Raw genomic sequence first — 18270 nt, 5'->3', positions numbered from 1 at the left:
GATGATGGAGGACAAACCGAGGAGGGAAAACACCGATTTTAAAAACGGAAACTAAAACGCAGACGATGCAGAAAAACTCGACTTCGAACTCCAACGAAAGAAATTTAAAGACTTTCTAGTGGACTCTAAAAAACACAAATTTATCCCGACATGAAACAGCTTCAGATGAGTCCGTCTGCGTTTGGACTGCCGGTCCCTCGAGTGTTTGATTAGCCGTGGGGTGAACGTTATTACAGGCTCTCATCCCTCAAGTTTATCTTTTATTTTTTGCTAATTGTTCCATAATAGAAGCATAATCCCTCACATTCATTACCAGAGGCTGAAAATGAAGTGTTGGCATCACATCTGCTCCGGAGGCCTCGGCCTCCGTGAGTACGTGTGAACGCCGGCTCTCTTCGTTATTACTGCACACGTTCCATTATCTGATGTTACTGCTGAGATTAAGCTTCATAATCACTGAGTGGGGAATTAAGAAATTAGCACAAAGCTTTAGTGCCGGAGCTGCTGGGGTCTATTTGTGGCAGCACAGAGGTGTTTTTTTTGTTTTTTTCCACCGCAGTCACCTCCAACAAAAAGGTGAAAATTGCACCCGGAGGGGAGCAGCTCCGAGGAGGAGGAAGAGGAGGTGGTGGAGGTTCACCTCCTCTCTTTGTCTCCGCAGCCGTTGGCTCGTACCCCAAAACCCACAGCTGTAGCGCCGGAGCCGGTTTCTATCTGCTGGAGAGGACGGCGACAAACCGCAGGGGGCCACCGGGGGAGCTGCTGAGCGACGCTAAGCTCATCAACACGTGTTAAAACTGCTGTTTGACGGGAAAAGAGAAAGCAAACTGTTACTTTAAAAGGAGCCTTTTATACCGTGTTTACGTTTAAAACATATTAATGATGTTGTACGAGTCTGTTCCTGTTTAACGAGCAGCAGGAATCAACAACCTTCATGAGGAAGTATTACAAGTTTCATCTCGAGTTTTAACCTGCGTTTGTGGACGCAGCGATGAACTGTGTTCACAGACGATGGTTTTCACAAGTGTTCCTGAGCCCATGCAGTGATTTCCACTCCAGAATAGTGTGTTTTAATGCAGTGCTGCCTGAGGAGAAGACGGGCATTTCAAGAAAAAGTACTACTCAATAACAACTGTGAACTATTGGAGGATTATTTGAATATTATGACTGAAAATGGTGACTCATCCCTCTGAGGAGTAAATGTGGAGGACAGTTCTCTGTTGTAGTTGTTGAGGTGTAGCTGGTTTTAAATATTTTATAAACTCATTGCAGAGTGCATCATATATCATGTTATCGTCTTATGCTCATATGAAAGCTTGATATGTAAACAGAACAGTAGCTACATATTTCACAAAAGATAAAAACATCGCAGTAAAAGGAAATATTAAAACAAAAAAACCTTCAAACTCTTTTTTTGTAGACTTAGATTTATAGTACAAATACTGAATATTTCATAAGACACGGTACCGTTGGCTCTGGAAAATAAAATCAGCATGACATGAGTGTACATGTACAGTGTATTTCAGGAAATAAAACAAACAGACTGTAACAGAAAATCGTTCGTCGGGATTGAAGCCGACCGACGTTACATTTCACTTTCCAAGAGCGCAAATTCACGGACGTTTCAAGTATCGTTGTGGGCTTTTAAAAAGGAGGTCTTTTAAAAAGGTAAAATACTGAAAAATTATAGAAAAAAAAAAACATGCTCCAGTTTATCTGTTGTTCCCTCAACAGCATCCCACCAAATAAATACTTTTAAAGTTTCAGTTTAAACTGTTTTCACTCAATTGTCAGCGTTTCATATGAACATCCTGCTGGCTGACGGGATTCAAACCTAGTTTTGTAAATTTAAATGACCTGCAGAGACTCCGACATGAATATGAAGTTTCATATACATATACATATATATATATATATATTTTTGTAACTTTGTAGATTATCAGAGTTTCCGGTAAAAATTTTAACTGAAATGTGTCATTGTATGTTTTTCAGCTGGAAACAGAAAATTACGTTTAGTAAACTTTCAATATTTAAAGTCCGTTTCGTGACAAGAGGACTTAAAACTCCAGAATGTGTATGTTTCATTTAGTTTTGATAACATGAACCTAAACTGGGAACGTTTGTTTGCTAAATGAAGCTGCTGTTTTAGAGGCGAGATGGATCGATTCTTAAATTCAGAGTATTTGAATCTGAACGACAGCAGTTGACCCAGTTTCACATCAAATAACTCCAAAAAAAATCAATCAGTTACTTTTGTAAATTAATAATAAAAATGTTTTAACAGATTAAAAAAAAAAAAAAAAAAGGGTATTTCTCCAAAATAAATAGTTTTAATTCATTAATCGTGTCGAACCTCAGATTCTTCTCTCAGCAGAAAAACATCCGTACATAAAACTGAAATTCAGAAAATATTATTTGTGGTGGATTTTTGTTCACATCTTCTATTTACTGCTTTTGTACCATAAATCAATAAAGTGACTGCAGATGGTTTCAGTCTCATTCAATCTGGATTAAATCCACTGAATGAACTTCGTGATCAACGAATTCGAAATTTGAACCTTCGACTCGCGTTTTAAACGCTGGCGACCGCGCGAGTACGATGTGGATGTTCTGGTAACCGTGACGACGCCGTCACGCTGCGACTCACGCTAAAAAAAATCTGCAGTCCGAGTTTCGAACGTACGTTTTAGTATTCGAGTTGATGATCGGGCGATGTTTTTATTTATCGACGATCTTCAACACACGAACAGCGGAGGATGTTCGTCGGACTCAAACATCCAGAACTGAATGTCGTAACTCTGTTTGCATTAAGACGCTAAAAATCTGCAGGTGAACGACACAATCTGACGACTTTCCTTGTTTGTTTTTTGTATTAAATTATTTTTTTTGTTTCAAAATCCGATGATAAATTCAATGCAACAATTCTGCTGGTTGACGATGATTCTGAAACCAGAACAGAACCGGTTCTGGAAGCAGAACTTTCTACAGTAAGTGGGAGTTTTCATTATTGGATCTCCTCAATTCATGTGCGTTTTCTATTAATTACCTGATAATTATTATAAATTATGTCGTAACAAATGACATACAGAGCTCATAATCAAAGTCTGTATTTTTTTTACTTTGGTGAATGTGATGCGTTTCCATAGAGGAACATATTTAACAAAATTAAAAAAAAATTAAATTCGTAGAGTTTCCCGACTCGTCATTTTAACCGCATCAGCAACAAAATAAAAAATAAAAAACAATGAGAAATTTCATCCACACTTTTGTAGTATAAATATATTTACTGAAGGATCAACGTAACGTTTGATCTCTGATGTCCCTCGTGGATAAAAAGCTGAAACCTCTGGAGTTACCGTGATGCAAATGTTTCCGTGACGTCCCGTGAAACATGCGTCGCCCTCGTCTTCACCGTCTCCGCTCTATTTGCACGACGCCCAGAGGAACATCTAAAAAATAGGACGTTTTTGCATTCACAGCAGGTACCAGCTAGAACGACAACAACAAAAAAAGTCCTGAAGCAGCTCGGGTCCGGTTCGGTTCAGTCCGTCCAGTCTGCTGAGGTCAGAGGTCAGAGGTCCGACACCCCCGCCGTCAGTCCGGGTGAGTGTTTGAAGTTCAGGCTGACTGTAAGAACCCATCGGGAGGTTTTGATTATCCGCCCTGCTGTTGTAAAGGTTTGTGGTTCTGCATCGGGCCGGTCCCGGTACCGCCACGTTCGGATGTTCCCGCTGCAGATCTGACGCTGCTTTTCCCGTTAAAACAACGAAATAAAGTCACCGCTCGTCATCCGAACGTTAAAACCTTCCGGGGGAACTAAACCGGGCCGCCCGCTATCCCAGAAGGCACCAGGGCGTCGTGTTCTGGTCGCACTCCAGTTTGATGTTGATGACGGTGCACGGAGCGCCGCTGATGGTCAGCTCCTGTCGGGAATCCACCTGGTAGCGGAGGTTAGTCAGCCCCCCCTCCGGATCCACCTTAAACTGCTCCTACAGGGTGGGGTGGAGGGGGGGGGGTTCAATATATTACTGAGGGTCAATAACAGAGACCGTGTTGTGTTTTAAACTACGTCGTCATCATGGGGTTCTTCTGGATCACACATCTAAAGTCCAGTCCTGCAATTCTTTCAGAATAAAAGTCTTTTTTAAGAAATAAAAGGTTTCTCTACTGAAACGGCTACATGGATTTTAATTTGAAACAGATATCAGGAAGTGTTGAGTTTGTATTAAAAGCGTAACGCGGCGACTTTAAGGAGGAAAACAGAAGCGGATCAAAAGTTGCCGGTTCAGTTTGCAACACGTCTTTTATTAAACCGACAAAACCGATGTGTTCACGCAGAAACTGTTTGTTGAGTTATTGACAACTGATTTGATAATCAATTATTCACTCAAGACATTTTTTTAAATGCAAAATATTTGATTGATTTTAGGGTCTTGAAGTTACGAATTTGCAGATTTTCATTTTCTTACATCATTTGAGTTCCTTTTCTATTTTTTTATTGAACTGTTTAAACTGTTCGTCTCATTGTTGACTTGATGTCCGACTGTGCGTCTTTTTAAGTTGCCGTGTTTCTGTTTTTTGTTCGTTGCTGGAAGCTGTTAAATAAGAAAAAAATAAACTTACCATGATGAAAGCCTCATGTTTTTGAAGTCTGTTATTTTCAACAAACCGACACCGACTCGTCTCACCAACAAGTCTTCTAACGGATATCAGATTTGTAAAACCTGAGTGATTGTTTGTCGGGTTGGTCGTCTGGTACCTGTTTCTGAGACGCGACCCTCTTCTGGTCCCTCTTCCTCCAGGCCGGGTCGTGGATGTGGAGGAAGGTTTTGTATCCCGTCGTGATGCCGCTCGGTCTGAACAGCTGCAGAGAAACAAGCTCATCAATTCCACCGATCTGAAACTCGACTGCTTTAAAAACCTCTTTGTATATTTCTGGAAGAAGAAGAAGAAGAAGAAGAAGAAGAAGCAAAAATGGAGTTTTTTTAGTTCTTAAATTTGAATATTTTCCGTTGACCTGTAACTCGGCTTTCCTCAGCCGTCGGTAGAACTCGTCGTCCTCTCGGCCCCAACCCCAGAACCGGTTCGACATCCCGTTACACTGCAGACAAACGCAGACTTAAGAACAGACGTGACCGTAAATAACGACTGAACAAACACGATTTTTTGTAATTGTTAATATCAAAAATGTTCATTTTACTGGAGCTTTTCTCAAAAATTGAGATGTAATTTGCAGCGTTTTTAAGTGTTGAAAAAAACAACAACAAAGTCTCCACAAAACAGCTCAGCAAAAAACCCTGAAATGTTCTCAAACATTTTTCAAGAGAGATGAAGGATTTAATTTCATCTATTTGAATTTCTCCAACTGTATAAAGTTGAGATTAAAATAGATAAAACTAAGAAAGCTTGTGGAGTTCCTCATTCAGAGTACAGCTGGGTGAACAGCGACATCTAGTGGACAGTTTAAATCACTACATCAGCTCCAAGGCTGGTTGGACTTTAAATAAAGAAAAAAAACATTTCATTCCTGTTTACAAAGATTTACACGACGTGTTGAGGAATTACCAAATTAATAGGAAATAAAAACATGTTTTATTGACGTGTCGAAAGCTGCCGTGAAAAATTCTGGGAGAAAACTGAGCAGCAAAACAAGTGGTTCTAAACTGGTGGGTCGCAACCCAAAAGTGGGTCATGAGGCCATTCTGAATGGGTCGTGGGAACAAAATGAATTGTTAAGGTTGAGGGGAAGAAAGTCAAACTTTTATTTTGAAGTCTACAGAAATTCTGATGCCGCGGTTTTACTTTGGAAGGTCGTCTGTTTGTACGATAACAACCGGAACTAAAGGAAGTCGCTCTCATCTGAGCTTTCGTAAACACGGCTAACATTTGAAAAGTTGTAATTTTGATATTTCAAAGAGTTTAATTCAGATTCTTGAGACTTGATCAGAATCTTTTATTTCACTGTTGTTATTTTACTTCTATTCTCAGTTTTTATTTGGTTCATTTCCTGTTTTTAACAGGTCAGGTCTATGTTTCTGTGATGTTGCGGTTCTGGAGTCGGACCCGGTGGAGGACCGGCGCTCCAGAACCTCCTGAGCGTGCAGCAGCTCGGTACCGTGTGGTAGTGCCTCTTGCTGAGCAGCAGGATTCCCCCCACGTAAGTCTTGTAGTGGTAGAGCGGGTGCAGCTCCGGCGAGGCCACGTGGAACGGGCCGTCCTCGGGGAAGCCGTAGTCCAGAGCCTCGTTCAGCGGCAGCAGGTCCACGTCGTGCATCGCCAGGTAGTCGGTGTCGTTGCCGCTCTCCAGGAAACCCACGTTGATCAGAGACGCTCGGTTGAATCTGAAACGGGAAGGAAACATCACTTCACGCAGGCTGACGGTTACCTTCCGGCTCTGCTGCGGTGGGAGGCCACGCCTCCTCACCTGTAGTGGTCCACCTGGTTGATGATGATGATCTTGTGGCGGATCTTCTTCTTGTTGAGGAACGTGTGCATGAAGGGAACGAACACCAGCAGCTCCTCGAAGCGCTCCCTGAACGGCACCACCAGGGCCAGTTTGTGAGGACCCCAGGACGGGTCGTCCGCCGCGGACGCCGGGTCGTCGGCCGGGACGTAGAGCGGGCAGGGCGGCGCCGGCCTCTGGGGGGCGCCGCGGTCCTCGTGCGTCGGCGAGGACATTTCACCCGAACAGCTGAGCTGCAGCCAGAGCAGAGACACCAGGACCAGAACCATGCAGAGCCCAAACAGCTTGTAGACGGTACATTTACCCGACAGGAACCTGCAGGCAGAGGAAGGAGGCGGTGAAGGCTTCTGGGTCTGGTTCTGGTTCTACGGCGGGTCATCGGTCTTCTGTTCTCACATGCAAGAAACTTTGTTCTACTTTAGTAAACGATGCTTATTAGTGTCACAAGTCGAGACCGGCGGGTTTCAGGTCGAGACCAGCTCGGTGTTTGAACGGAGGTTCAGAGGAAGCTTTCCGTCTCAGAGTCCGAAGACGACGTTACTCGTCTTTTATCATCCGAACACGTCTGAACAAACATCGGTTCACCTGATTCCTGAATCAACACACAAGATGCACATTTTCCAATCAAACCGATGTTTTCGTGCTAAAATGACGAGTCGATGTAGAAATCTTAAACACGAATGTTCGAAGCATTTGATTGACAGTTTCTTCCAAGCAGTGAAACCAAAGAGTCAAACCGAACAGAAGTTCCCAAACAGTCTTCAACACGACTTCATGAACCCACCAGAACTTTTAGTCCAGAAACAGAAAACCAACCAGCGACAACAACAGCTTTCACACAGAAACAACGTTCACAGGATCAACAGCTGTTTTCATGAAACAGATTTATTTATGTCAACCGACTGATCGATAAACGGTCGCAGCTTTCAGTGTTTTTAAGAGATTCATTAATCCAGCAAAAACTAAATATAACGACACGGCAGATCTTTGGAGACTTTCAGCAGAAACCGGCCGGTCACTGTTGGTCCCCGGACCACCGTTTGGGAACCACTGGTCCAGATACAAAGCTACCTATCGACTCACTTCTCTTCCTGACGGGAACTTCAGAGGTTTCACTTCTTGAAAAGTTAAGAGACAAAACGTGAATAAAACAGACTTTCTGCTTCACAAAGAATAAAATAAAACCCATCCAGCCTGAACGAGACGAGGTCTGACGGTCAGGTTGGGTCACAAACAGGAAGCAGAACTAAAACAGGTTGGGTCACAAACAGGAAGCAGAACTAAAACAGGTTGGGTCTCAGACAGGAAGCAGAACTAAAACAGGTTGGGTCACAAACAGGAAGCAGAACTAAAACAGGTTGGGTCACAAACAGGAAGCAGAACTAAAACAGGTTGGGTCACAAACAGGAAGCAGAACTAAAACAGGTTGGGTCACAGACAGGAAGCAGAACTAAAACAGGTTGGGTCACAAACAGGAAGCAGAACTAAAACAGGTTGGGTCACAAACAGGAAGCAGAACTAAAACAGGTTGGGTCACAGACAGGAAGCAGAACTAAAACAGGTTGGGTCACAAACAGGAAGCAGAACTAAAACAGGTTGGGTCTCAGACAGGAAGCAGAACTAAAACAGGTTGGGTCACAAACAGGAAGCAGAACTAAAACAGGTTGGGTCACAGACAGGAAGCAGAACTAAAACAGGTTGGGTCTCAGACAGGAAGCAGAACTAAAACAGGTTGGGTCTCAGACAGGAAGCAGAACTAAAACAGGTTGGGTCACAGACAGGAAGCAGAACTAAAACAGGTTGGGTCACAGACAGGAAGCAGAACTAAAACAGGTTGGGTCACAGACAGGAAGCAGAACTAAAACAGGTTGGGTCACAGACAGGAAGCAGAACTAAAACAGGTTGGGTCACAAACAGGAAGCAGAACTAAAACAGGTTGGGTCTCAGACAGGAAGCAGAACTAAAACAGGTTGGGTCACAAACAGGAAGCAGAACTAAAACAGGTTGGGTCACAAACAGGAAGCAGAACTAAAACAGGTTGGGTCACAAACAGGAAGCAGAACTAAAACAGGTTGGGTCTCAGACAGGAAGCAGAACTAAAACAGGTTGGGTCACAAACAGGAAGCAGAACTAAAACAGGTTGGGTCACAAACAGGAAGCAGAACTAAAACAGGTTGGGTCACAAACAGGAAGCAGAACTAAAACAGGTTGGGTCACAAACAGGAAGCAGAACTAAAACAGGTTGGGTCTCAGACAGGAAGCAGAACTAAAACAGGTTGGGTCTCAGACAGGAAGCAGAACTAAAACAGTGAATTAAATGAAGGATTTCAGAGATGTTCATTTGCATCTTGATCATTAAATTAATCAGAATAATTTAATAGGATTCATTGCAAATAATCATGACGACTAAAATAGTTTTAAGTTTTAGGACATAAAGGAAAAATAAAAGCACCAGTATGTGAATCCTTCGTTGTTTCTCAGATTAAAACACGTTGGTTGATTTTCAGGTAGTTTTGTGTGAAGTTCCAGTTTGAATAACGAGTCGTTTCTTACCTCCTCTCCTCCTTGAAGTAGAGAACCGGCCTCCTTCTCGATGAATACATCATTTTAAATTAGAACAACTGCAGCTGCCGGATGACGACTGTTTGTTTGTTTGTTTGTTTGTTTGTTTGTAAATAAAGCTGCGACCGAGACTAAAACCTAAGACATCCGTCCAAACTGTCCTCCGTGATTCACCGCTCACAAACCCGCCGGCGGCTCCGTTTCAGAGCCTTTAAACATCTGCTCGGTGAACCGTTAAAGTCCATGTCGGTACCGGGTCCACGTCGGTACCGGGTCCACGTCCGTCCAAGCGAAGCCCGTTAGCTCCGGGACACGTCGCGGTCTCACGTTCTTCTTCCGCCGCCGTTCAACCGCGAAACCTTCCGCCGCCGAGCTCTCCGTTAACGAGTCAGTTTGGCGGGAAAAAGTCACAACTAACAGAACAAAACAAACAGAAGACGTGTAAATGTTTTTAGGATATTTTTCACGCTGGGAAATATTAAAACAGGAGCCCAATTGTAGTGAGGTCCAAGCCCGTATATGAGTCCGGAAGGAAACTGCGGCGATTACAATCAATGGTTCCTACTATTTTTTCTTCTTCCTCTATTAGTTTGTTTTTGTTGGCAGATTAACTTTAAGGTGTATTACCGCCACCTGCTGGACTGGAGTGTGAAGCAAAATATAATTATTATTATTATTAAAGGAACAGCACACCAATTCTAAGGCAACTGTAATATTTATTTACCACCGTATAACCACTATATGGTTCAGGTTGTACATTATGGTTTACATTTAAAACGTATGATCGTCTTACAAAATATTAAATTAAACCAGATGGACCTCCACCTATTTCAAACATTGACAAGAAAAGAAAATATTCAGGTACAAATAGCTTGAATTTGAGCTTGAGTAAATTGAGTTATTTTTGTTTTAAATGCAATTTTCCTTTTGAAAAAAATAACCTTATTTTTTGTTTCTATGCCTCTTTAAAGCACTTCAAGTTTAATTTGTTTTATATAAGTAAACTGGCTTTGATTGGCTGTGGTAGCTCTACTGAAGAACCACTGAAGATACCAATAACTTTCAAACTGTGATGATTTCTACATTTATTTTAACATTAAAGTGTAATTTCTAGAATTTTTCACATGCAAATTAAAGGTAAAAAAAAAAAGGATTTGTATTGTATTTTGTAAATTAAATTAATCCACAAAATATAAATATTCTTTAAATATAATGAGGAAAAAAATATGAAGTACAGTGTATTTTATGAACCAGACAGTTTTGTTTTTTGTTTTTCATTTTATTACATGTTGCAGTCACATTTCTCTCAAATGTTTTTTGTTTCAAATATTTTTCCCGCTCAAAATACAATATAGTTTACAGCGTATAAAAACTCTTCAAAGTGACTTTCTGAGTTCTGGTGAGAATATTACAAGAATAAAAGAAAACTCTGTCAATCATTCACACCGCGCTTCAAAAGAAATGTGACAAAACTTTTATTTTAAGTGCAACCGTCGAGATTTTTCACGTAGACTCTAAAAAAAACATAATTTCAAGCCCTCTTTCAGACAAAAAACCTTCACCAGACTTAATTTAAATTCTATCCCAAAAACTTTTCTGCAAACTGAAACCTACCAGCGACGAAACTCGATCCCCTGATTATCTTTATTAATTCAACAAAATCCCCCAAAACTAAAGCGGGAAAAACAACAGAGTGAAAATAAACTGTGCGACTGACGCCGTCTTAAAATCAGAGACGATTTTTACGTGTTTCTCGCTCAGCAGATTCACGTCAGCTGAATATTTGGCCGAGAAGATAAATCCAGGTTTCTGCTTTAAACACAACTTTTTTTCGGTGTTTTAATTGATTAAATTGGATGTTTTTCTTCACCAGACCTCCTCACGGCGGCTCTTTAAGATTTTCCATTTGTCGTCAAGCAAACCAGAATCAGACTGACGGGAACGTACATTCGGTACGGACGTGAAGAAAAACATAAACAAAAACATAAACAAAAACAAAAACATAAACAAAAACAAAAACAGATTCATTCGTACGAAATAACAAACAGAAAACGATCTCTGGTCGGATTTCACTGACAGAAATGAAAAACAAAAGACTCGACAGGAAAAGTTCAACGCTGACATCGATTCGATGTTTCTGGGACTGATGTCGAGTTTCTGTTAAAGTTAAAGACGTTTTTAACCAAAATCAATTTGAGTCTTTAAACCGGTCGACGAACTGACTCTGAAAACATTGGAGTTATTTTTACTTCCACTTCTGTAAAAATCTGGTGGCTTCGTGTTTTTTTTCTTTGTCTTCGCTGCTTCTTACGGTTTAAATCTCGTTGGAGTTTAAAGAACAAATGTAACTTAACAAACTTTACTCAGTTTCACAGGAACACATTTTATTTCTAGAAGAAACAAAATTCTCAACTTTTATCATGTTGATTATGACTTTCTATTTTCTTAAAAACAAAAAGACCTCGTTATTACGAAATCATAAGGATCTCATAATTATGAGAAAACATCCCATAATTCCAGGTCTCGATTACGACTCTTCGAATTTCGAAAACCTATCTTCAATTTTGATGAAGATATTAATGTCGATTATATTTCAGCCACTTTTATTTCACTGCAGCTGAAAACCAGACGATCTGTCGATGTCAAACTTATTTTCAATGAATCCAGATTATAATTTCTGACGTCTCGTGTAAATCTGTTTGCGTGAACATCAGTAACTCGTCACGACCGACAGGAAGTAACAAAGAAATAAAAGAGATCGGACGCCGCGTGACGACGATTCAACGGGACACGAAAACACGACCCGTCGGAATCTGAGACCGACCGACCGCCAGTCCGATAAATACAGACGTCACGTGATCCCGACGGCTAGTGAGAAAAACAACAACAATAATAATAACAACAATAATACAGATGTTGTTCTCGAGCCAAATCGTGCAGCTGGATTTCTCCGTGTCCCGTCTCCTCGGCAACAGCAGCGACCGCCGCTCAGTACTGCATCCATCAGTAGAGACCACACACACTCACTCACACACACACACACACACACACACACACACACACTCACTCACTCACTCACTCACACACACACACACACACACACACACACACACTCACTCACTCACTCACACACACACACACACACACTCACTCACTCACTCACTCACACACACACACACACACACACACACACACACACACACTCACTCACACACACACACACACACTCTCTCACACACACACACACACACACACACACACACACACACACACACACACACACACACACACACACACACACACACAGTCACACCAGCTTCTTGGCCTCGAAGAAGCTCTTGAGGTGCCTCATCTGCCAGATGCCGATGGCCACCAGGATGAGCGTCTGGACGATGGACCACCAGAGGACCCGCTGGTTGGTGCTCTCGCTGGTCAGACGGAACCGCTCCTCTCGGTACTGAAGGAGGACGGACAGACGTTTAGACATCGGAGACAGAAACTGTCTTTATTGATGGACGCTCTGAACTCGTGGGAGGAACCGGTTTGTGCAGCGGTTCTTCATGTTGCAGCCCAACCGGGTACTAAAACACAGGTTTGACCTCAGTGAAGCGGGTCAGGTCGGGTCGGGTCGGTACCGCCAGTAAAAAGGAGGCTAAAGTGTTTGTCTGCCGGAAGCTTTTTCATGCTGTCGTTTAAGACATTATTACGACTTCACTGTGCGGCCTTCGAGTACATAATATAAATATAAAGAACACCGTCCGATAAATCTGTTGTGGAATATTTTTTGTGAGTAAAATCGATGTCGGTCGGGTTTTTAATTTAAACCGATCTGAATCGGGAGTTTCAGCATTTGGATCAATCAGCAGATTTAGAAGCTACGACTGTTTTAATCAATAAATCTGTGTTAAATATCAAAGATGGATGTCGGGGTGGTTCTGTCCGGGTCGTGTCTGCCGACTGACCCTCTGGTAGTCCTGCTCCTTCTGGATCTGGTCCACCTGCTCCACCAGCTGACGGACTCTCAGCTGCAGCTCCGTCAGTTTGTCTTTGGCGGCGATCTCGGCGTAGTTGTTGGCGTGTTCTCCCACCTGGATGTCCAGGTGAACTCTCTGCGGCGCACACGGAGACACACAACAGGAAGTGAGACCATCTAACGCATGTTTGTATTTACAGAACCTCCGGCTGCACGTCGCTAAACGCAAGTTTCATAAATGTAAACAGATGGAAGCAGGAAGGAGAAGCGATGACGCGTCTCCTCACCAGCATTCCTCCGGCGAACAGCGAGAACTTGGAGGAGTTGGAGTGAAGGCAGATCTGGTGCTCTCCGGGGGTGTGAGACGTGAAGGTGAAGCGGCCCTCTGAGCCGTACTGCCGGGACAGGATCACCTAAAACACACAAAGACAAATAAAAGATAAATACATAAACTATGGTGCCGACGCGGTTGGATGTTGAAGATGTTCTGTGTTGAGCAGGTTGTCTCGGTGCTCTGCAGAGCTGAAACACCGAGATGCTGCCGGCCCGTTTCCTCCGGACTGTTAAAGTCCTGAACGGACCGGCGGGTCGACACTGTGACTTTTTTTGGTCTAAATGTTTGCGTTCACCTTGTCGTCGGGATCTTTGACTTCCACGAACATCCCGAGACCCTGAGTGGCCGGCAGGTACTCCTCTCGCTGCTTATCGTACAGCTGGGTGCGGTAGTTACCTGAAAACACACACACACACACACACACACACACACACACACACACACACACACACACACACACACACACACACACACTTGTTTGAGTAAAAAATGACCAAATAACCAAAAGTTTCAGCTTCATACTTTTGCATGTTTCTCCAGGATCTTTAATTCAGACTGAAACTATTAACAGCAAATATGAAACATGTAGTTTGATTGATGGACGATATGTTAAAAAAAAGTCTTCAAACATTTTTTGTTTTGGAGAAAAGAAGTAAAGACGTTTTGTGTTATTGAAGTTCATAATAATCAATGTCTGAAAGTTATACGATTTATATTTATTCAGCAATCCTTCATTGAACCACACGTACAGATGACGTTTCTACTTTTGACAGACAATTTACACGATGACATATTTGATCAATAAATCATCTAATGTGGATAAAAGTGGGTCAATAATACTAAACAGGTCAAAAGGCACTTCTCCTACAATCCTCAATAAAATCTTGATCCTCCAGAAATCACATCGTCAAAACTACAGATTCTCACCATTTACAATATCAATTTTATTTATAAAATATACTCAAATGAAGGAAATAATCACAAACAGTTTAAGACTTTCCTTTAAAGCAAATTCACAGGTTAAAACTCTTTATTCTACCCACCAAGTCTCAGACCTTCATCCACATGCAGATTCAAATTCAATACAGTGGTAGAAAATTATGGGATGGCCTCTCCCATCTGACAAACAGCTGTTCCTCTATTGAATGCTTAAAAAGGTGTTTAAAAACACGTTTAACTTCGAGTTCATAGCTGCAACACATATAAACTGTCATCCATCACATACTCACTTTTATAGACTTTACTCTTTCTGCTGTGATTGTTGTAACATATATTCTGTTATTTTATTTCCATTATTTTTATGTGGCGATATTATTATGTAAACTTTGTATTTTCTAAATCTTTAAAATCGTGTTTTTAATTTGTGCAAAATAAACTCAGAAAATTAATCACTGTAATACCACTTTTAGAACCAGGAACATAAGTGACACTTCACTTCACTTCTCTTCTCTTCATTTCTCTCTTCACTTCACTTCTTCTCTTCTCTTCACTTCTCTCTTCTCTTCACTTCTTCTCTTCACTTCACTTCTCTCTTCACTTCACTTCTCTCTTCTCTTCACTTCACTTCTCTCTTCACTTCACTTCTCTTCTCTCTTCACTTCACTTCTCTCTTCACTTCACTTCTTCACTTCTTCTCTTCACTTCTCTCTTCACTTCACTTCTTCACTTCTCTTCACTTCACTTCACTTCTTCTCTTCACTCCACTTCACTCCACTTCTCTTCACTTCACTTCTCTCTTCACTTCACTTCTTCTCTTCACTTCACTTCTCTCTTCACTTCACTTCTTCTCTTCTCTCTTCACTTCTTCTCTTCACTTCTTCTCTTCACTTCACTTCTCTCTTCACTTCTCTCTTCACTTCACTTCTTCACTTCTCTTCACTTCACTTCTCTCTTCACTTCACTTCTTCTCTTCACTTCACTTCTCTCTTCACTTCTTCACTTCTCTTCACTTCACTTCTCTCTTCACTTCTCTTCACTTCACTTCTTCTCTTCACTTCTTCTCTTCACTTCACTTCTCTCTTCACTTCACTTCTTCACTTCACTTCTCTTCACTTCTTCACTTCACTTCACTTCTCACTTCACTTCTTCTCTTCACTTCTCTCTTCACTTCACTTCTCTCTTCACTTCACTTCTCTCTTCACTTCACTTCTCTTCACTTCTTCACTTCACTTCTTCTCTTCACTTCACTTCACTCCTCTTCACTTCACTTCTCTCTTCACTTCACTTCTCTATTCACTTCACTTCTCTCTTCACTTCACTTCTCTTCACTTCTCTCTTCACTTCACTTCTTCTCTTCACTTCACTTCTCTCTTCACTTCTCTTCACTTCACTTCACTTCTCTCTTCACTTCACTTCTCTCTTCACTTCACTTCTTCTCTTCACTTCACTTCTCTCTTCACTTCACTTCTCTCTTCACTTCTCTCTTCACTTCACTTCTTCTCTTCACTTCTCTCTTCACTTCACTTCTCTCTTCACTTCTCTTCACTTCACTTCTTCTCTTCACTTCACTTCTCTTCACTCCACTTCACTTCTCTTCACTTCACTTCTTCACTTCACTTCTCTCTTCACTTCACTTCACTTCTCTTCACTCCACTTCTCTTCACTTCTCTCTTCACTTCACTTCTCTCTTCACTTCTCTCTTCACTTCACTTCACTTCACTTCTCTCTTCACTTCACTTCTTCTCTTCACTTCACTTCACTTCTCTCTTCACTTCACTTCTTCTCTTCACTTCTCTCTTCACTTCACTTCTCTCTTCACTTCACTTCTTCACTTCTCTTCACTTCACTTCTTCTCTTCACTTCACTTCTTCTCTTCACTTCACTCTTCACTTCTTCACTTCTCTTCACTTCTTCTCTTCACTTCACTCCACTTCTCTTCACTTCACCTCTTCACTTCACTTCTCTCTTCACTTCACTTCACTTCTTCTCTTCTCTTCACTTCTCTCTTCACTTCACTTCTTCTCTTCACTTCACTTCTTCTCTTCACTTCTCTCTTCACTTCACTTCACTTCTCTCTTCACTTCACTTCTTCTCTTCACTTCACTTCTCTCTTCACTTCTCTTCACTTCACTTCTCTCTTCACTTCACTTCTTCACTTCTTCTCTTCACTTCTCTCTTCACTTCACTTCTTCACTTCTCTTCACTTCACTTCTTCTCTTCACTTCTCTCTTCACTTCACTTCACTTCTCTCTTCACTTCACTTCTTCACTTCTCTTCACTTCACTTCTCTTCACTTCTCTCTTCACTTCACTTCTCTTCACTTCACTTCTTCTCTTCACTTCTCTCTTCACTTCACTTCTTCACTTCTCTTCACTTCTCTCTTCACTTCACTTCTCTTCACTTCTTCTCTTCACTTCTCTCTTCACTTCACTTCTTCTCTTCACTTCTCTCTTCACTTCACTTCTCTTCACTTCACTTCTTCTCTTCACTTCACTTCTCTTCACTTCACTTCACTTCTCTTCACTTCACTTCTTCTCTTCTCTTCTTCTCTTCTCTTCACTTCTCCTCCACATGTTTATTATTGTATTTGTGTTTTTAAGGAAACTTTTCAGCGTGAAAATTCACTTTTATTCTGTTTCCAATATCTGAACTTCCTAAATGCTGAAATCGATCAATGTGATCGGTGCAGCTAATGTCTGAGGGTGTGACTGACAGGAGCCATGAACCAGAACCAGAACCAGAACATGAACCAGAACCAGAACCAGAACATGAACCAGAACTAGAACATGAACCAGAACTACAACATGAACCAGAACCAGAACTAGAACATGAACCAGAACCAGAACATGAACCAGAACATGAACCAGAACCAAAACCAAAACCAGAACATGAACTAGAACATGAACCAGAACTAGAACATGAACCAGAACTACAACATGAACCAGAACCAGAACTAGAACATGAACCAGAACCAGAACATGAGCCAGAACCAGAACATGAACCAGAACCAGAACATGAACCAGAACCAAAACCAGAACATGAACCAGAACTAGAACATGAACCAGAACCAGAACTAGAACATGAACCAGAACCAGAACTAGAACCAGAACTAGAACATGAACCAGAACTAGAACATGAACCAGAACCAGAACATGAGCCAGAACCAGAACATGAACCAGAACCAGAACTAGAACATGAACCAGAACCAGAACTAGAACCAGAACCAGAACATGAACCAGAACTAGAACATGAACCAGAACCAGAACATGAGCCAGAACCAGAACATGAACCAGAACCAGAACCAGAACATGAACCAGAACCCTGAGTTCGTGTCAGAGTTTCATGAAGTTCAGCAGAACTTCGTGTTTCTGACTTTCTGACGACACGACAGCCGGTGAGCTAACGAGCCGTTAGCATTAGCTGGCGGCTTCCCCGTCCTTCCTCGCGCCGCCGACACTCACCGATAATCATCGTCTCGTCCGGGATCTCCTCGATGAAACATTTCTTCTCGGTCTCTCCGATGTGGAAGTACAACGAGGAGACGAAGCTGTGGAAAACGTTCAGGAGCAACACCGAAAACAAACACGAGCGCATCCTGAGCCTCACTGACACCATCTTCCTGCCGGGCCAGAACTCTCCGACTGAGCATGCGCGACTAACGGCAGTGCCACGTCAACCCTTCGCGCGGCGGCGGCCAATCAGCGCGCCGCACGCGGGGGCTGCTGGTTGTTGTAGTTCTTTAGGGCCGTTAAAGCAACGTTAACAGTTTCTGTTAAATATAACTTTTTAATTCCTGTTTCACCGTCAAACAGTCCAAAGTGTGATAAAAAAATAACACAAATCTGTCACAAAATTTAACTTTCAGCAGCATAAAACCACATGACTAATAATATCATTAAATTAAAGCGAACTGGACGTGGATTAGCTGCAAAAAACGAATAGATCGATTGACTAATTAAAAGATAAACATTTGACATTATTCTGGAAGCATCTACTGTT

General features: G+C 41.8%; 2 protein-coding genes across 2 annotated transcripts; both read right to left on the bottom strand.

Annotated features, from left to right (window-relative positions):
* Window positions 1-1398: 1398 nt before the first annotated feature.
* Window positions 1399-9528, bottom strand: b4galt7 (xylosylprotein beta 1,4-galactosyltransferase, polypeptide 7 (galactosyltransferase I)). The gene is made up of 6 exons (XM_069143926.1): window positions 9017-9528; window positions 6425-6778; window positions 6116-6341; window positions 5018-5101; window positions 4760-4864; window positions 1399-3989 (listed from the first exon to the last, which is right to left on the bottom strand). Exons 1-6 carry the CDS (start codon window positions 9067-9069, stop codon window positions 3834-3836), a joined length of 978 nt encoding a protein of 325 aa, XP_069000027.1. The 5' UTR covers window positions 9070-9528; the 3' UTR covers window positions 1399-3833.
* A 755-nt stretch (window positions 9529-10283) lies between these two features.
* On the bottom strand, window positions 10284-17902 carry tmed9 (transmembrane p24 trafficking protein 9). The gene is made up of 5 exons (XM_069143925.1): window positions 17733-17902; window positions 13628-13728; window positions 13286-13411; window positions 12988-13134; window positions 10284-12482 (listed from the first exon to the last, which is right to left on the bottom strand). The coding sequence occupies exons 1-5, from the start codon at window positions 17884-17886 to the stop codon at window positions 12333-12335; spliced, it is 678 nt and encodes a 225-aa protein (XP_069000026.1). The 5' UTR covers window positions 17887-17902; the 3' UTR covers window positions 10284-12332.
* Between the last annotated feature and the right edge of the window lie 368 nt (window positions 17903-18270).

This window comes from Embiotoca jacksoni, unplaced genomic scaffold, assembly GCF_022577435.1.
Source record: "Embiotoca jacksoni isolate LCO1_2020_lvr unplaced genomic scaffold, fEmbJac1.0.p SCAF_117, whole genome shotgun sequence".
Lineage (NCBI taxonomy): Eukaryota > Metazoa > Chordata > Actinopteri > Embiotocidae > Embiotoca > Embiotoca jacksoni.
The sequence above is the reverse complement of the archived record's forward strand: the minus strand, read 5'-3'. Positions and strand labels throughout refer to the sequence as shown.

Excerpts from the sequence above, each read along its gene's own strand:
- b4galt7 (XM_069143926.1), bottom strand. The coding sequence starts at position 9,069 with ATGATGTATTCATCGAGAAGGAGGCCGGTTCTCTACTTCAAGGAGGAG. Across the intron at positions 4,865-5,017 it reads TGAGGAAAGCCGAGTTACAG|CTGTTCAGACCGAGCGGCAT; the intron begins GTCAACGGAAAA and ends GTTTCTCTGCAG. Across the intron at positions 3,990-4,759 it reads GGGTCGCGTCTCAGAAACAG|GAGCAGTTTAAGGTGGATCC; the intron begins GTACCAGACGAC and ends CCCACCCTGTAG.
- tmed9 (XM_069143925.1), bottom strand. The coding sequence starts at position 17,886 with ATGGTGTCAGTGAGGCTCAGGATGCGCTCGTGTTTGTTTTCGGTGTTG. Across the intron at positions 13,412-13,627 it reads TCAAAGATCCCGACGACAAG|GTGATCCTGTCCCGGCAGTA; the intron begins GTGAACGCAAAC and ends TGTGTGTTTTAG. Across the intron at positions 13,135-13,285 it reads TGTTCGCCGGAGGAATGCTG|AGAGTTCACCTGGACATCCA; the intron begins GTGAGGAGACGC and ends TGTGCGCCGCAG.